This window comes from Equus asinus, chromosome 21, assembly GCF_041296235.1.
Source record: "Equus asinus isolate D_3611 breed Donkey chromosome 21, EquAss-T2T_v2, whole genome shotgun sequence".
In the NCBI taxonomy this organism is placed as follows: Eukaryota; Metazoa; Chordata; class Mammalia; order Perissodactyla; family Equidae; genus Equus; species Equus asinus.
Window position 1 is genome coordinate 97,720,586 of NC_091810.1, and position 16,931 is coordinate 97,737,516.

General features: G+C 53.1%; 1 protein-coding gene across 1 annotated transcript in view; it reads left to right on the top strand.

Annotated features, from left to right (window-relative positions):
* The window catches only part of ARHGEF26 (Rho guanine nucleotide exchange factor 26), a 112,417-nt gene extending 96,131 nt beyond the window's left edge, over nucleotides 1–16,286 (top strand). Inside the window, exons 11-14 of the mRNA XM_014849593.3 lie at nucleotides 4,720–4,929; nucleotides 12,296–12,363; nucleotides 13,527–13,631; nucleotides 14,143–16,286. Coding sequence (XP_014705079.3) covers nucleotides 4,720–4,929; nucleotides 12,296–12,363; nucleotides 13,527–13,631; nucleotides 14,143–14,285 — 526 coding nt within the window. The 3' untranslated portion in view covers nucleotides 14,286–16,286. The remainder of the gene's footprint in view (nucleotides 1–4,719; nucleotides 4,930–12,295; nucleotides 12,364–13,526; nucleotides 13,632–14,142) is intronic.
* The last annotated feature ends 645 nt before the right edge of the window (nucleotides 16,287–16,931 follow it).

A 16,931-nucleotide genomic window follows, 5' to 3' on the forward strand; every position in this document is an offset into this window, starting at 1 on the left:
GTCCTCAGGACTTAATTCTATGTTTTTATTGTTTTCCTTCTGGTCTGGGGCTTTTATAAATTGCTGGATGGTAGAGGAGCAGGTTTTTCACATGGTGGTAGAATTCGGTTGCAGTTACAGCCTGTCGCCACTAGATGGGGGTCGAGAGCGGCGTGTTAGCTCTCCGCCTTGGGGCAAGATGGCTGCGCCCACTGGCTTTGCTGGGGGGGAGAGGCTGTTACACACGCTGGTCTGGGTTCAGATCACTTCTGTTGTCTGGTCTCCCAAGGCCCTTGATTTATAGGGTCCCCGCAGACGGAAGCTTTCCCCCCCATCAGTGGGTCTCCACTGAATCAGCGGCAGGAGTCCTGGATGATCCCCCCGTCGCGTGGCCCCTCCCCCACTCCTTCCCGACCCGCGCCGCAGCGATGGCAGACTCTAGGGGAGGGAGCGATGTTCTCTCCTACCGTTCCAGCGCCTCCGAGGGTGTAAGCAAGGTTATGATCTCCGCCTTCTTGGTATTGTAGGTCTCTAACGAGCTGGCATTATGTTTATTCTCTGAAATTCAGTTTTTCCAATCCTTTGTTGTATTTTGGAGGGGAGAGAATCCCGGGTCAGCTCACTGCACCATTTTGCTCCGCCCCCTACTCCAGTTTGGGTATTTTAAACGTGTGTGTGTTTTCAATATAGACATTGTCCTGATTTAGAAGCAATAAGTTTGTGGCACTGTGTAGAATTCCAGCCTGTATGGAGATTTAGGGACAGAGGGTTGAGCGGCTCCCTGATGGTCTCCTGGAAAAGTTGCTCTCGTCTCAGCAAGCTATGCCAGGCTGGCAGGCTGTGGGTGCCGTCCGGGCTCTGGGCCACTGAGCCACAGCGCCATCCCCGGGGGTGGCTGTCGGCACGTGGCCACCGTGTCCTCTTCTCCCTGACAGGTCTCTCCTGTTGAAAGAGATGAGAAGGGAACCTTGGCAGAGGCTGCTCCAACCAGGAGCTGTCTCGCCTGGGAGCCCACCACCGTCTACACTGCAGGCAGCAGGCCTCTGTGGACTCGGGTGCTGCGCCTGGGAGGAGCCACTGCGCCTGGGAGCCGTGAGACAGTCGAGGAAGTCTGCGGGGAACATGGGTTTTCCATCTGCCTTTTCTGAGCAGTTTAACTTCCTAATTCCGTGGCCCAGATTGTTCCAGAGACCGTGTGAAGCATGTGTGAGTGATGGAGACCCACTTGGGGACGCTGATGGGCATTGCTGCCCTCAGGGAAGGTGTCTTCCCGCTGGCCTAGCCTGCTCTGGGCCCCTGGCTTGCGGTGGGGTGGGCGGGGTCAGGCCCGGCCGCGTCTGGCAGGGGCTCTCCCCTCCCTCTGCATGAGCACAGATTTCAACACAGAGTTGTCGCTGGGTTAGTGTGAGAGAGACCAGCGGTGTGGCTGCGTTAGGGGAAGAAATTCATGCGAAAGCAGGCAGCCTCCGAGAGGGGAAGCCGATGGATTTGAACCGATTCTTTACGAGGCCACATGGGGTGTGCGTGTGCAGTGAGCATGCGTGAGCAGTGAGCGTGAGCATGCAGTGAGTGTGCATGAGCAGTGAGCATGTGTGTGCAGTGAGCAAGTGCACAAGTGCACGCGCAGTGAGTGTGTGCGAGCGGAAGGCACCGGCAGGATGAGCTGCTTCCCTGTTTCGGTTGCTCTGGGCTTGAATGACAGCTGACAAGGATGAGTAATCATGTACTTCACTACCATCAAATGGAATCCAGTTTTTACATTGAATTCACCAGAAGAGTGTGCGGGAGTTGTAACCATATCACGTGAGGAAGAAGTTCACAGGTCTGCGTAAGACAGTGATGGTGGATGATTGCCATTGAATCAGTTAAAAAAAAAAAAGGCAAGTGTGTTTCCTGCGTCCTGTTTTGGATTCAGAAGTGAAAAGTGGGAAAGTTCCGAGTTCAGACAAGTTCAGTGAAACGGACGTGCAGGTGTGTAGAGACGGATGCCTCAAGGTGAGCTCACATGGCTGTGAGCAAGGCACCGTGGTTCCTTCCAGGTGGACCTTCGAGGGGACCCAGGCAGAACCCGGTCCCTGTGCCCTTCGTCTTAGTTGATGGCATCACAGATATCATCCCTCAAGAACGATGAAAAACAGTCTCTTAATTTGTCTACTTCTTTGGTCTCCAATTACCCCCAAAAGAGACTCAAAGCGTCGCTTAAACACAGTAGCTGGTATTGTTTGTTTTTAGGCAAACATGGGAAAAAACTCTGAAAATTAAGAGGAAAGAAGACGAGCTTATTCGTGTGGGTTGATGTTAGTTTCCTGTGACTCCTGCTCTCAGACTCTGCTGGGGCCGCTCGGGGCCGTGTTCCTGTGGGACTTGGGTCATCTCGAGCGCTGACCTCGGGGCGCACGTCCCACACGCAAAGAGCACCTCTGCGCCACCATTGCCCAGGGCTCAGCACGGGGCTGGCATTTCTCCGTCTGAAGCAGAATCATCTGTCACTGGGAATAGGGGTCTGTGACCAGCGGGTCATCTTTGTTAACTGGTGAGTTGGACCAACAAGTGAGGAGGAGGTGCCATGACAAGGAAGCCCTCGTCCCTCCTGTTTTTCTCTCATTTTTGATGTTGTTGAGGTTTTGCTTTGTTTTCCTTTCTGCTTTTGGCTTTATCCTGAGTCCCGGGCCATGAAACCCACGTCTGATATATCTAGAAAACATGATAAGCTTTTCTTGCTCTGCCCCAAATTAACTGCTCTGTTGGTGTAAACGTGGTCTTATAAACCTGTCACCTCCTTTGTTTGTAAAGTGTATTATCCTGCTTCCTCCTCTTTTAAAAACCTTGTGAACATTGGCCTCGTTTTGGCCTGAGAAGTACTGTGTACATCTGAGTATGGTGTGCGGACTGCGGGTGGCCTCAGGAGGGCCCTGGAAATGGGGTTCCACATAAACATCTCGTTAATGCAGATGACCACCCGCACGACAGACAGACCTGATCAGACGCGGTATTTTGCTTTTATAGATGATGACTGTGTTTGCTGGCTCTTTGAGGGGAGAATCAACCAAACTAAATTTTAGAAAAATCATGAAGTTTTTCAAGGAGAGTTATAAGGGAGTGGTTGACAGGTAGATGTTCACCACTGAATGAAAGAAATTCTAAGAAATCTTGCGCAAAATAGCCTGTTCAGAAATTCCTGGTTTAGTTGACTGGACACAAAGAGTTTTCTTTTTTCTTAGCTCTCATGAGTTTGGACATTTGCATTTGTTATTAAGTAAGGTAATCGTTCAGCATCGTTCCTAGAGTACATTAGAGTTTATTGCTAGTCATCCATTTATTCAACAGTGGTTTATTGGCCTCTCCTGTGTCCGACTGCAAGGGTGCAGATGCAGAGCAGAGGGAGAGCGGGATCCGACTGGGGCTTAGGTTTGCCAAGGAGCTGAGCTTGTATGCAGGAGGGGTCATAATGAGGCCATGAAGTCCAGGCTGGGCGATTGAATCAGTGCGAACAAGAAGTCGTGAACGGTTCAGGGACAAGGGAAGATGGTGGAGCTGATGGTTGTAGGACTGGTGGGTCAGAGCATCTTCGGGGCCCAAGGTTAGAGAGGAGTTGCAGAGGCAGATAGTGCTGGTTCGAGTGCTGTTTGACTTTGGGGTCCTAGAGAGGTTGCAGCTGGTGGCAGTGACAAGGTCAGGGGTTGGACGTGGAGGGCTGGCTGCACGAGGGCAGAGGACAGTGCATTGGAGAAGGGGAGGTCAAGGCACCGAGAAGCCAGGGTGGTGGAAGATCCACTATGTGGCCATTCAAGAAGAGACCATGCTGGAGAGGCCGTGAGCGGCAGCCGACCTCAAGGGAGGGTGGGAGTGATGGTTGTCTGTAGCTGCTGGCGCTGTGGAGGGAGGCTGAGGGCATGGGCTTCAGAGCCGAGGACTTGGGAGGAGGAGGTGATGCTCGGGTGGAGGCAGCAGCGAGAAGCAGGCAGGCAGAGAGCCTTCAGGGGCGAGCACAAGGGAAAGGGAGGGCTCAGAGAACAGGCTGGGAATTTAGGAGATTTGTGAGACTCCCTAAATGAGGTGCGTTTGCAGAGGATGCAGTGGGAGGGGTTCAGGCACCAGCTGAGGAACTTCGAGCTGAGGCCAGATTAGCATGTTCGCAGTGCTGTGTGGGGTGTCCAGGAGATGGGGGACACTGGGGGTCTTGAGCATAAGCAGGAATGGAGAGGTCAGTTCTGGTGCTTTCTGATGCAGCAGGTCAGGCTGTGTGGGCTGGAGAGATGGTGGATTGGGCCTGTTGCCAGAAGCAGGCAGAGTCTGGGCTCCCCCCCACCCCGTGTGCCTGGTGGTGGGATGCTGGGGTGGGGCTGCCACTGGAGCTTGGGAGTATGGCCCCTCTTCATCCTGCGGATGGAGGGCAGACTGGGAGGTGTACCCATTCGAGCGTGACCACGATGCACGCGTCGCCCTTGTTATGGCAGCTCCAGGATGACGTAAAGTGAACCTACAGGGTTTATAATTATTCCTAGTATTGCTTTTATACCTGAGGTACGATTGAGTGCATTACAGAAAGATAGTAACTAATGGATTTAATTTGGGAGGGTTCTGTTAATTCACAATCGGTAGATATAGTTCAGATTCCAATTTATGTTTTAATGTACATCATTCTCTCCTGTCACCCTCCCCCAAAATGTGATTGAAAAGTCACAGTGTCGCAGTGTTACCCACTGAACTGTTGATACGTTGTTCACCTTTTCCTTGTAGTGAAGAAAGCTACAACGTCAACGATTACTCCCTGAGGGACCAACTGTTGGTGGAGCCCTGTGGCAGTGAGGAGCCCCACGCCTCCCCGGGGAAGAGCAGCCCCGGGGCACTTCACTCCAGGCAGAATCCCGCCAGCCACCTGTTCACGCTCACGGTGCTCAGCAACCACGCCAGCGAGAAGGTGGAGATGCTGCTGGGGGCCGAGACGCAGTGAGTCCAGGGCGCGGGGACCTGCCTGCGGTCCCCCAGTGCTTGTGCTTTGTCTGCTGATTCTTTAGTTTGAAAAACAATGGGCTTCCTACCTAGATATTTACCTTATTTGAAAACCTGTTGTCCATGGAGGCCGCAAGGGGGTAGACGGAATGTGGACTCAGCAGTGGGAGGTGCGGCTGCTGGGCACAGAGATGGTGGGATCATGAACCCCGCAGACTAGCAGCCCTGAGGACGTGGGAATGCAGAGCAGCTCCCCAGAGGGAGGTGGTCCGTCGTCACAGTAGGTGAAGGCAGAGCTTAACTGTCACGTCCACTTAGAGAGAGTCGACCTGCTTGTTTGTCTGAAATTGGAAACCTCCTCTGGGCACAGGGTCCCCGGCAGGAGTTATGCTGGGGCAGAGTGTGAGACTGGGAGGGGAGGAGTCCCTAATTCTCTGTCCTCTGGGTCCCCAATGTGGCTTCGGCCCACGTCCGCCGAGGCTCATGCTGTGATGGGGATGGGTCAGCAGCTGGCGAATAACACCCTGAGACCGGAGCCAGATCTCAGCAAAGGGAAACCCAGAGGCGCCTCCCCTTTCTAAGAGCATTTAGCAGAGTTCCTGGACTGTTAGAGGGAGACCCCAGAAGAAGGTGACATTGCGGAGCATCTGCATACAGCGTCACATAATCGCTTCATGTCTTTGTCACCAAAAGTCACTCGTCAAAGGCAGAGGGAAACAGGAGGGATGGGCTGATGTGAAGCTGCTTGCGGTCGGGAAGCCACCAGAACAGAGCACTCCAGCCAGACTGGAGTTAGCAGAGGTGACAGAGGAGAAAAGCAGCTTCGCCCTGTGCGTGTGTTTGCAAAACCAGGTTTTTGGAGGCCTGGGCTCCTGTTGAGCAGCTGAGATCTGGCTGCATTCCCAGGGGCGGGCCTGCTGGCGGGTATGGTGCCTGCCGAAGACGGTCCACGGCCAGTGGCCAGTGCAGGAAGGCATTCCCTGCACCCTGAGAGCAGTCAGACCCTGTGGCCATGCGGACAGACTGGGTGTCCTTTGTTCTGGAGCCGCTCTTGACACGAGAAAAACCCTGAGAGCAGTCAGACCCTGTGGCCATGCGGACAGACTGGGTGTCCTTTGTTTGGAAGCCGCTCTTGAAACGAGAAGGCCGTGTGCCTGAGCTCTGGATGGCACGTGACATTAAGGATCTCGTACAGCATCCTCAGGAACTGGGGCTTTTCTCTCATCGAGTTTAGTTAGGGTCAGGAGCTGTGGTGTCCTTGGCTGTCTGCCCTTCCCTGCATGTAGGGACCATTTCTCTCGGTCCAGGCCGCCGCGCACACACAGGCTTTTCCCCACTGTTCCATCTGTGATGTATCGCATCTCCACCCTCATTTCTGAGATTTCCCAGGAGGAGGAAGTGGACGTACCTGCCTGGTTCTTTCCACACCAAGGCCAGGTCCCTGCCTGGTCACTTGCAGCCTCTGTCCACACTGTTCCTTTGGTCTTGCTGCGGGCTGGGTGCTGTTCATTCCCTCAGTCGGAAGTTGTCTCAGAATATCTAGTTATGTCACCCACCAGCCCCTGGGTGTGACTCCTGTTTGTAGTTCTTTAACAGCGAGAGAACATTCCAGAAGGCAGAGGGGCAGGTGTCTTCTTGGGCACAGGAGTGACTCCCTCACTCTGCTCCCTGCCCTGCCCATGCACGGTTGAAAGTGAGTAAATGGACAGGCTCTTCTAAGCATACAAGACTTAAAATGGCGTTGGTGTTGAAGGAAGACGCATTCCAGCCGAGGCGCGCTTTCTTTGGAGTGGCAGCCGGCTGTTGACGGTCTGGCGTGGCTCTGTGCCCGGAGGCCTGCAGGCCGGCTGTGCTCCTGGTTCTGAGCCCTGAGAGCTGCTCTCTGCAGAATGTTTGCTTTGCTTCTGAGATTCGCACGCTGTGCCGGTGGGGCCGTGCTTTTAGATTTTCTCTCTTGTGCCGCACCAGTCACAGGTGTCCTTTGCCTGCTGATACTTTAGTTTGAAAAAGAATGGGCTTCCTACCTAGATATTCACCTTCTTTGAAAACCTGTTGTCCGTGGAGGCCGCGTCAGGGTAGATGGAGTGTGGACTCAGCAGTGGGAGGTGCTGCCACTGGGCACAGAGATGGGGGATTGTGGACGTGCAGACCAGCAGCTCTGAGGACGTGAGAATGCAGAGCAGCTCCCCGGAGGGAGGTGGGCAGGCCCCCGGTGAGCATCTGGGACGTGCGGCCTGCCGGCCACAGAACGGGAAGGAGGGACCCTGGTGTTTGCAGAGCAGGGAGCCATAGCCTCAAGGAAGCACATGAGGAAGGCAGCTGCACGTGTGGTTTCTGCGGGATCCAGACGATGCCTGTGGCTCTGGCAGAATCAACAGCAGCGCCCTTTGACCCTCCGAAGTGTCGTGTTGGGACGGTGAAATATGTGGTGGCCCTAGTTACAAGTGTGCAGTCCAAGCCCTCCCCTTCCCAGGTGGAAAGTGAGACCCACCAGCTGGGGGCCCTGCCGCCCCTCACAGGGAGGAGAATCCCTGTGGGCTGGGCCAACCCTGGCGCTCCGGAGCCCATTCCCTCCAGTAACAGATCTCAGTCTGAGGAGGGGCCGCAGCCAGTCCCTTCCCTCCTCTGTGCCACTCGCTTGGCCTTGTGCTGGGTCTGGACGGAAACCCCGGGAGGCCCATGCTCTTAAATGTGAGAAACTGCTAACGTGCACATTTTTTTTAAGTCCATAGACTAAGAAGGAAGAAGCTTGTGGAAACTCAGGTATCAATTAAGGGTGTTGTATGGTTTGAAATATTCTATGAAATACTGAATAGACCGCGCACGTCCCCAAAATTATTTCCCCCGACGACTTGGTTCTTGTTCCCCGCCTGTGTCTCTCTCGCCCTGGAGTGCCCCCTGCAGACCCTCGGACTCCTGGATGTTGCCTTGGGCCGCCCCAGGTCTGCGCTGCTGCGTGAAACGTCCTGGCGCTCCAAGCGCTGGCTTGTGGCCCCACCATCACTTCATTCTTTCCCTCAGCTTCCGTCTCGCCCACCCTCCATGCTGCCCCTCCTGCCCCGGTCCTCCCAGGTCTCCCCTTCCCTTCACAGCTGACCTCCCGGGAGCAGCCTCGGTCTCCCTGTGAATCCTGGGGACGTTACTGAGCACCTGCACCCCCTCAGGTGTCTTCCGGGCGCTGGGATGGAGCAGTGAACTGTGCAGAGGCTGTGTCCCTGCCCTGGGGCCTCTGGCCTCGGGGAGCCTCTGCCCACGTCCTCCTGCCTTCAGGGAGGGCGACTTTGGGTGGCGATGAACTTGTCCAGTCTGCCTGGGCCAGTGGCCCACAGTGAGTGGGGCAGTGGGAAAGCATTTCTTCCACATCCAATTTCAGAAGTAAAGGGGCTGGCCCTGTGGCCTGGTGGGTAAGTTTGGCACGCTCCGCTTTCGGTGACCTGGTTTTGGTTCCTGGGCACAGACCTGCACCACTTGTCAGCGGCCATGCTGTGGCAGCAACCCACATGCAGAATAGAGGAAGATTGGCACAGATGTTAGCTCAGGGCCAATCTTCCTCACCCCCCCCCCCAAAAAAAAGGTAAGTACAGTGGAGACAGCAGATCTAGGGGACGTGATCTGGAGTGGATGATCTGGAGTGCTGGGATGGGGACATGTACCCTAAATGAGATGGTGCAGGAAGACTTCTCTGAGGTGACATTTGGACTGAGCCCTGGGTGACAAGACAGAGTCCGCCCATGGGAACATGCAGGGCCAGGGCATTCCAGGCACTGGGCACAGAAGGTGCAGAACTTGCTCAGGAGCCAGTCTGATGTTGCCAGACCTGGCTTGAACAGAGCGAGATGGCGAGACCAGAAGAAACCAGGGAGAGGCGGGGACAGGAGAGGCCAGTGCCTCTCAACCCAAGCTGTTCTTGTGTGTCCTGGGCGTCCTCAGCTGGTCCTGGCCTGGCGTGAGGAAGCCTCAAAGCTGATGGCAGCCTGACCTTTCTGAGCATCGAAGCAGGTGGTCATGTGATAGCAGCTCGGCTTTGTTGTCTGTCTGAGGACACGTGATCCACAGTAGTGGGCGGGCTGGGACTTGGTCTTCAGCAAAGGTGTTTGGAGGAGTGCTGACTCGGAGCCCTGTGGGCCGTGGTGGGAGCTCCAGGCAGACGGCTCGAGCAGTTGGGGTCCTGTTGCCCTGGTCCAGGGCGTCCTGGTGGTGCTGGGCTGTGGTGCACGGAGGGGGAACAGCATATTCTGGAGGCGGAGACACCAGGGCCCACTTATGGATCAGGTGGGCTGGGGTGGCTGTGAGTGAGAGGAGTCGTCGAGGGTGTTTTGGGTTTTGGTGAGCAGCTGGTGCAGTGGCATGTCCTGCGTGGTACTCCTCTTGAGACGGCTGCATCAGATGAGTGTCCAGCATCGCATCCTCTTCTTGCATCACCTCCGGCAACAGGTTGCTGTGTGGGCCATCTCACTCATTTTTGAGCTGGTTTCTCTGTCTGTCCGAGTTTCCCTCTGTGTCTTACCAGTCCTCTTTGCTCTCCCGTCAGAAGGGCAGCCTGTCTGAGGGCAGTCCTCCAACCCCGCCTCGCTTTCCCTACTGCGTGTTCCTGTAAACAGCATGTTCCAGGGAGATGTGGTGCCAGTTCCGAGGCTTCCGGGTCTGGGTGGGTCCATCACCTGTGGGTTCTTCTGTTGCACATTTCCGCACGTTTGCATCCACTGCTGCTTCCTGAGACAACCCATGTGTCACTTATACCGTGAAGCACGTGACAGCTGCTAATGGGTCTCCTCGCCCGTCAGTCCTACGCGGTTTCATCCTGAGCCCCACTCAGCCCGGCTTCATGCTTCGCTCACGCTGTCCATAGCCGCTACCAGCCGGTATTCCTGGAATTGGCCCACAGCTGAGATAATGATCTTTCCCGTACCCGAGGCAAGGCGGGGCGGCCGTGTGTGGGGTCAGCGCTTTTCTCTCTCTCTGTTCACATCCTTTTTGTGCTGCTGGAGCACGTTTTCCCTAAATTCCATCTGCTTTTCCACTTTCACTGTGAAGGATGCAGTTAAACATGTTTTGGGCTGTACATCAAGCCGTGTGTACTCCGTAACGTCTGTTGGCCTGTTAACAATCTTAAGTCACCTTGTTACTGAGATGTTAGTCTGTGAGAAACGCAGAAGCTTATCTGTGATGAAAGGACAAAGGAGGGATGTTTCCCCACTGTCCTTTCTGTTCACTCTGGGCCTTTGAAGAGGAGTGTGGAGCCGAGAGTGCCTCTGTCCACCTTCATTGAAATGAGCACAGGCAGCGGCGGCTGGCCGGGCCCAGGGGTGCACAGAGTGGTGTCCCTGGGGTCCTGCGTTCATCGTGGGAGCTGCGTGGCATTCGGGTCCAATGTGTGCAGAGACGAGACATCAGGCCCGTTCAGTGATGGATGCAAACTTTCTCCACCCGTTATATTTTGCTATGGGATATGCTCACCTCAAACTGTGGACAAAGGTCCTTCTCGGAATCCCTCCCAGGAAGAACCAGAAGCCGAGTGCATGTGCTGGGTCCTGTCAGCCCTTCAGCCAGCAGCTCCGGCTCCTGACAGAGGTGCCCGTGCAGGCTGCCCTGTGCTCTTCTGCCGCTGCGAATGATTTAATTAACAGCAGGAAGTGAATGGGATGGAAGAAAATGGTAAATAGCAATTCTGACAAAATCTTACACTGCATCCTGTAAGAAAAATCCACAATATAGAAACAGCAGTTTGTTTGGGAAAATGTATATATATTCCAGGTTGTAGTGTTTTTTCCGCATTGAATCTGGAATCCATGTCCAGTAATGACCTTTCACGTTTGTATAGTGCCTGTCAAAACACTCGACCTTTTGTGATCCTTGTCACTGACCCCAGAGAAACAGGAAGGAGGCGATGGTTAGGGTCTTTTCTCACAGTGGAACAGAGAATTGACCCACTTTAGCTGAGCTCCAGGATTCTGGACCAGACTAGGTCTCATGAGCTGCTTGATAGGATAAACGGGAAATAGCTGATTTAACTACGTAACCGTCAGAAGATCTAAATTGTAGAACGTTTAGGGGCTAGGAGAATTATTTTGCAGTGGTTAGATTTTTGAAGGAGCTGAGTTGCGCTGGTGCCCAGCTGACCTCCCGTTGGCCAGGTGTGACCGCCGTGCCCGGGCCACGAGGGACCAGGGCTGGCAGACTGCGCCGGGGCCGGATGTGTGGGCTCAAACGACGAGGAGGCGCGGGGGGAGCCGAGGCTGTGCCTTCAGCGTCGAGCGCACGTGTGCAGCAGGAGCAGCCAGATGCGAGAGTGGGCGTGGTCCGGGATTCCGCTTTCAGAAACCGCAAGAGAAGCAGAGTGGTCAGTGCCGTCAGCTGCGCGGAGGTCCCTGGGTGGCACGAGGGAACCTCGTGGCCGTGGGCATCTCCACCCGGCCGCTCGTGGGCAGGTTACCCTGCGTAAACGCGGCAGAGCTGGAGGCCCAAGATAAGTGAGGGTTTGGTGTCACGTGTGCTCCCAAGAGTGACAGCAAGTGGGCAAAGGAGGCAAAAACGAGGGAAGGTCGTATGTGAGAGCGAGGAGAGCAGAGTGGAAAGGCCGCGCCGAGAAGCCTGCAGTGTGAACAGAAAGTGGACACACCTGGGGCGAGGAGGGGCCCCCGTGATAAGCAAGGTTAAAGTGTGTGGTTTGTTTAATTACAGCCCTGATGCTTGACTTTCTGAATCACAAACCGGGTGACTGCACTGTGCACTGGGGCTTGCTTACTGAGACGTTTGATCCTTTAGTTCAATAATTATTTTTTCATGTAATTATAGCTTATAATTGTATAAAAAGTCTTGGTTGAGTTTTTCTTAAAAAAATTTCTTTTGGCTGTACTCATGACACCATTTTAAGCATTTGAGAACAATCTAAAAAAAAGTCAGAATTTCTGTTTCAGTAAGGCTCATACTTGGCAATATTAGTTGTATGAGGAACTAAACCACTTTAAATATCTCGTTTCTCGTCTTTTCTGAAATTGTTTGGAGGAGCAGAGAGGCTGATCTAGTAGGATTTATTTTTAATGAAATTAGTTTTTTGAAATGTTAAACATCAGACTGTGAGTGTACTGAATAGTTTTTTATGATTACAGCGTGTTGGTGTAATCAGCTCTTTGTTAAATGTTACAGTGTCACGTGAGAAATTCCGCTTAGTGAATAACTAGCCAAATTCATTCAGAATCTTTTCACAGTGGCTAGTTTTCAGCCCACGTTAGGGTTCCGTGACTGTCATTTTTAAATACCTCCTACCCTACCAGCCTCCTCGCTCTTGGAATCTCCGGGTTCCTGGGTGGCTGTATGTCCTAGATCACACTTGTCTCTCAGTCGCTGTGCCCTCTGTGTTTAGGAGCGAGCGAGCCCGCTGGATCACTGCCCTGGGACGCAGCAGTGGGAAGCGGCCCGAGGACCGCACCTGTGAGTACCGACCAGGCGCCCGTCTGTGACCTGGGGCCGTTGGTGCTCAGCTTCCTGTCTGTTTCCTTCCTGCTGCCCTGCATCAGACCTGGGTGACCCCTGCTTTGGAAGTGGAGGAGTCTGCATCCAATTCCAGGCAGTCCTTGTCTTGTAGACGTGCAGATGTCTGCATCCTCCTGCGCCCGTGACCACCCTGTAGGTCCAGTGCCCCGACACGTGGCTCGGGGCTCCTGGAGGACGGAGCTAAAGGGTGCACGTCAAGAGCCCTGCTTGACCACAAGGTTTAGCTCTGTTAATGGGCAGCATTGCAGGTTGAGTCTGCTCCATACTGACAGTCCCAGCTAAGTTGAAATGTGTTTTTAATCCTAAAGAAAATACTTCACCGTCCTTGTGACCTTTGTTGTGAGTGTGGTTGTATTAACAAGACGCACCTCACTCTCTGCTGCGCTGGGAACTCGTGCAGTGAGGGGTGGCATCTTGGCTGTGGGTGCCTTCACCTCCCTGTCACGGTTCTCTGGACAGTTCCAGGTGGAAGGTCCGTCTAGAGGTCAGGGCAGCCGGGCGGGCTGGCTATCCCGGAGCCCCCAAAACCACAGCCTAGTGCCACAGCTGGAGGGATTGGCTTAAAGTTCCCTAGAATCGAGTGTTAGGTTGAAAACAATGAAGAAAGCGGTCACGTCGTGGGTCCCAAGCCTCAGCAGTAGTTGCTCTCCTGTGATTCAGTGTTTTGAGGGGGCCCTGGAGCGCTCTCTGACCTTTGGTGGGGCTCCTTTCTCTGACCTTCGGCAGCGTCCGTGCTCTGCTGCTGGTGGTGGGGAAGCTCCCTGATGGGCATGGGTTTTGGTGGCCTTGGCACTGTACCTAGTCTGTCCTGCCTCAGTTTCCCCAGTGCACAATGGCTCTTTTCCCATCCACTCTGTGACATGACTGGTGACTCCTTATCGAGCTGTTATGAGGGGATTCATACATCATAAGAGGCCTCTTGATTCTGAGCTTCTGAAATCCTAATGCTCCGAGCCAAAAGTGAGCCTGGAAGCGATTTCCTGCTTCCATCCAGGAGGCCCTGAACTGCGCAGAAAGGCCGCGTAGATGGACACTCCTGATTTGTGCCCATTGTGTTTTCCCTCTGCTCCCAGAGCTCAGTTTGTCCCTTTCCTCCGCAGCACTGACCCAGGTGGAGATCACTCGCTCCTTTACCGCCAAGCAGCCCGACGAGCTCTCCCTGCAGGTGGCGGACGTGGTCCTGGTTTACCAGTGCGTCAGCGATGGTGAGTGGGCGTCCTCATGGGACAGGCCTGCGCACAGGGCCACCGAGCTGCTGTGTGTTACTGGAGCTCTTCTCCCGTCTCTCTTCGGTCTTCTCACACGTGTGTACCTCTCTCCTCCCTGAGCGTTTTATTGCCTTTACATGTGTTAGATAGGGATGCAGCCACATGGTTTGTTACTCAAAAAGAACCATGAAAAGTTTTCCTTCCTTCCTTTGAAAAAAGAAACCGTTTTTCCTACTGCCCAGAGCACGCCTTTGCCCGCTCAGCCCAAGCTCACACAGTCTCTCACCACCGCCTTCAGGGCCTCACCTCAAGGTCTAAGCCTGGTGTGCATTCATTCCCCCTCGAAACCTTTCCCTCAGGTCCACCTCGCTCTCTTTGCCTTTCCTCATCCATGGTACCCAACCTGGGGCAGGAGGCTGCCCCTGAAACTTGCTCATATCCTCTGGGGTGAGCACAGTCAGGATTCATCCAAATGCTTGTTGCTTCACGAGGACTCTCTTCTTTGCAGGCTGGTACGAAGGGGAAAGGCTGCGAGATGGAGAAAGGGGCTGGTTTCCTCTGGAATGTGCCAAGGAGATAACGTGTCAAGCTACCATTGATAAGAACGTGGAAAGGATGGGGCGTTTGCTGGGGCTGGAGACCAACGTGTAGCCTCTCCACTGGCCTGTTCCTGCGAGATTTGCACTATAGCACGGTGGGCTGCTTGCTCTGGGCTGGCTTGGTTAATTTTAACACAGCCTATTTATTTCAAAGAATGAAAACACTTGTCTTTAAGCTTGCCAAGTGATTCTGCTCCCTCAGGAGAACAGCCACTGAACACAGTTAGTTCTCAAAGCTGTGTGTGTGCACAACAATCCTCTTGCAACTTCTTGAGGGGTAAACAGGGTGGTTGAGTCCACTTCAGGGATCAGGTGGCTTCAGCTCCCCTTGGTTGAACCATGTTCTGGCATAAAAACCTGGGTAGAAGATGCTGTGTCCTGGTTTCCTCTGTCCTCACTTAACCAAGGTCATACTCTCCCTCCTTTCCATGGTTCTCCCAGTATTAGCAAGACTGTCTTCAAGGAATGCCCAGTTCTGTAGCCATTGTTCCTGCCTCGTATTTCAGCACTGATTCTAATGTTCTGTTGATTTTCTAAGGAACTGGTAGAGTTTTGAAGGTGAGCTTCGTTTTTCTAAACCCATTTCCAGGAAAGGGGGACTGACACCTGAATCTTTGCACTTCTTTCCTCATTGAAGGGAAGTGAGGAGGCTTACTTAAAAAATGTTTCTAAATTCCATCTCACCCAGTATTGGTTTTATCTAAGCATAGCCTCATAAGACCTAAGCTACTCTAACAACATAGGATTTAGATGGGTCACCTGTGTGGGAAAATCCTTAATATAGGACAGGGTTTCTACTTTTTAAAAATATTCCCAAATGAGCTGATCAGCTGACGTGAGGCTGCTTCACCTTCAGTAATTCCAGGGTTTTGTCTGTTCCTGCTCCCATTTCCATCCAGGAAATGGACTGAAACACACTAAGATCTCACGGAAGATGAAGTCAGGCTGTTAGAGGCATCAGGAAGCCAGCAGGGTGCCTGATGAAACATAACCTCTGACCTTACTGGGAGCCCTTAATTGCACTGAAGGCCTTGCTTGCTGGACTGGCATCTCTCTTAGCTGCAGTGTCTGCGGAGCTTCAAGGAGGGAGAAAAGTCGTTTCAATAGTACGTTTCACGAGAGGGAGTGAGAGTTTGGAAGTCTGGAGGGGAGAAGGGATGATTCCTGGCAGCCCAGTTTGCTGTCCCCCCGCTTCTCCTCCATGAAGGGACAGAAGCTGGCAGCGGGCACGTTGTTCAAGGGCTCAGATCTGTGTTGACGTGTCCCCGTTACTGTCGGCCAGCCAGTCACCCGGACTGTGAATCAAGTTGTGGAAACCCCGTGCGGAGACGAGCTTGGCTCACACACCCTGCGTCCGCCACCTCAGCAGTGGGCCAGCCTGGGGCACCCGAGCCTCCGAGCTGGCTCGCCCCGATTGCTCTCCTTTCCACATGTGTCATGCACATATTTCTGGGTGTAAGAGCTATGCCAGGCCCGAGTTCCTTGAGGTCCGGGCCAGTCTAGCAGTGGCTGCACAAGAGATGTCTCGGGGTTGGTAAAACAGAAAGTCTTGTCTCTCTTTAAGGTCACAGACTTTTGGAGGAGGGGCTAACAGGTTGTAATCTAATAGGAGGTTTTCATTTAGGAAGGAAGGTAAACTTGTTGCTTGCAAAGGGATCATTTTGTATTATTTTTGCTAATACCCAGTTGAAGCTAAAAGCAACTGTACGAATCCTGTGAATTAATTTATAAGTAGAGATGTTAACAGTTTTGGAAATTTGTGCATCTTAGGAATCAAAGCCTTATTTAGCAAGCAGGTCAGTCCTGTCACTAGATAAAGCGAGGGCAGGTGCTCAACGCATTCACAATGTTTAGGTTCAACCGTGAGCTGTGGTTTTTACATGACACAGTATTGTTTCAAACCTAGTTCAGTTCCTCTATTGCTTCTCTGAATTGTACAGTGACTTCATTCAGTGACCTGTGGAGAACAAAAATGTTCATTTTTGTCCCAATGAATTGAGAGTGCTTGTACACTTTTGGTGAAATATGTGAATTTATAAAGATTTTGTATATACTTGTGGTTTTGTGCTGTTTTAATTTACTGTAGGATGTATTCATTTAAGTTTATAGTTTGCTGAGTTTTTGGCCAAATCAGCGTTCTCCTCAGAAGGAGCCTGTAGCTGACGTGGAGGGGCCTGATCGTCCCTCTCTGGGGATGTGTTGGCATCAGCAGCCTGGGGAGGGCGGAGCGTTTTGAAGAGCTGGGCCACGCTGTTTCTGCTGTTTCCACAAAGCTGCCCGACTCGTGGGTAGCTTCCCTTAAATAGCTCATAGTCCCTAACTGCTTTGACCCTGGAGCGTGTCTCATCCTTCATTTTGACCCCTCGGTATCTGAACCTTTCTGCTTACGTCTCACCCTGCTGTGAACCTCGGTAGAAGGCAACAAATGACTCCTACAGTAGTTTTCTATGCTGTGTAACAAATTTTCCACAAACTTAGTGGCTTAAAACAACACTCATTTCTCACCTCAGTTCTGTGATTGGAATCCAGGACGGCATGGCCATGTTCTCTGCCCAGGGCCACACTGGGCTGCGACTAGAGTGCTGGCTGGTGCTTCTCAGCTGGAGCTGGTGTGTTCTTTCAGGCTCCTACCTGTTATTCACAGAATTCAATTCCTGTGATTGTAGTGCTGAGGTCTGTTCCCTGCTGGCTGCCAGGG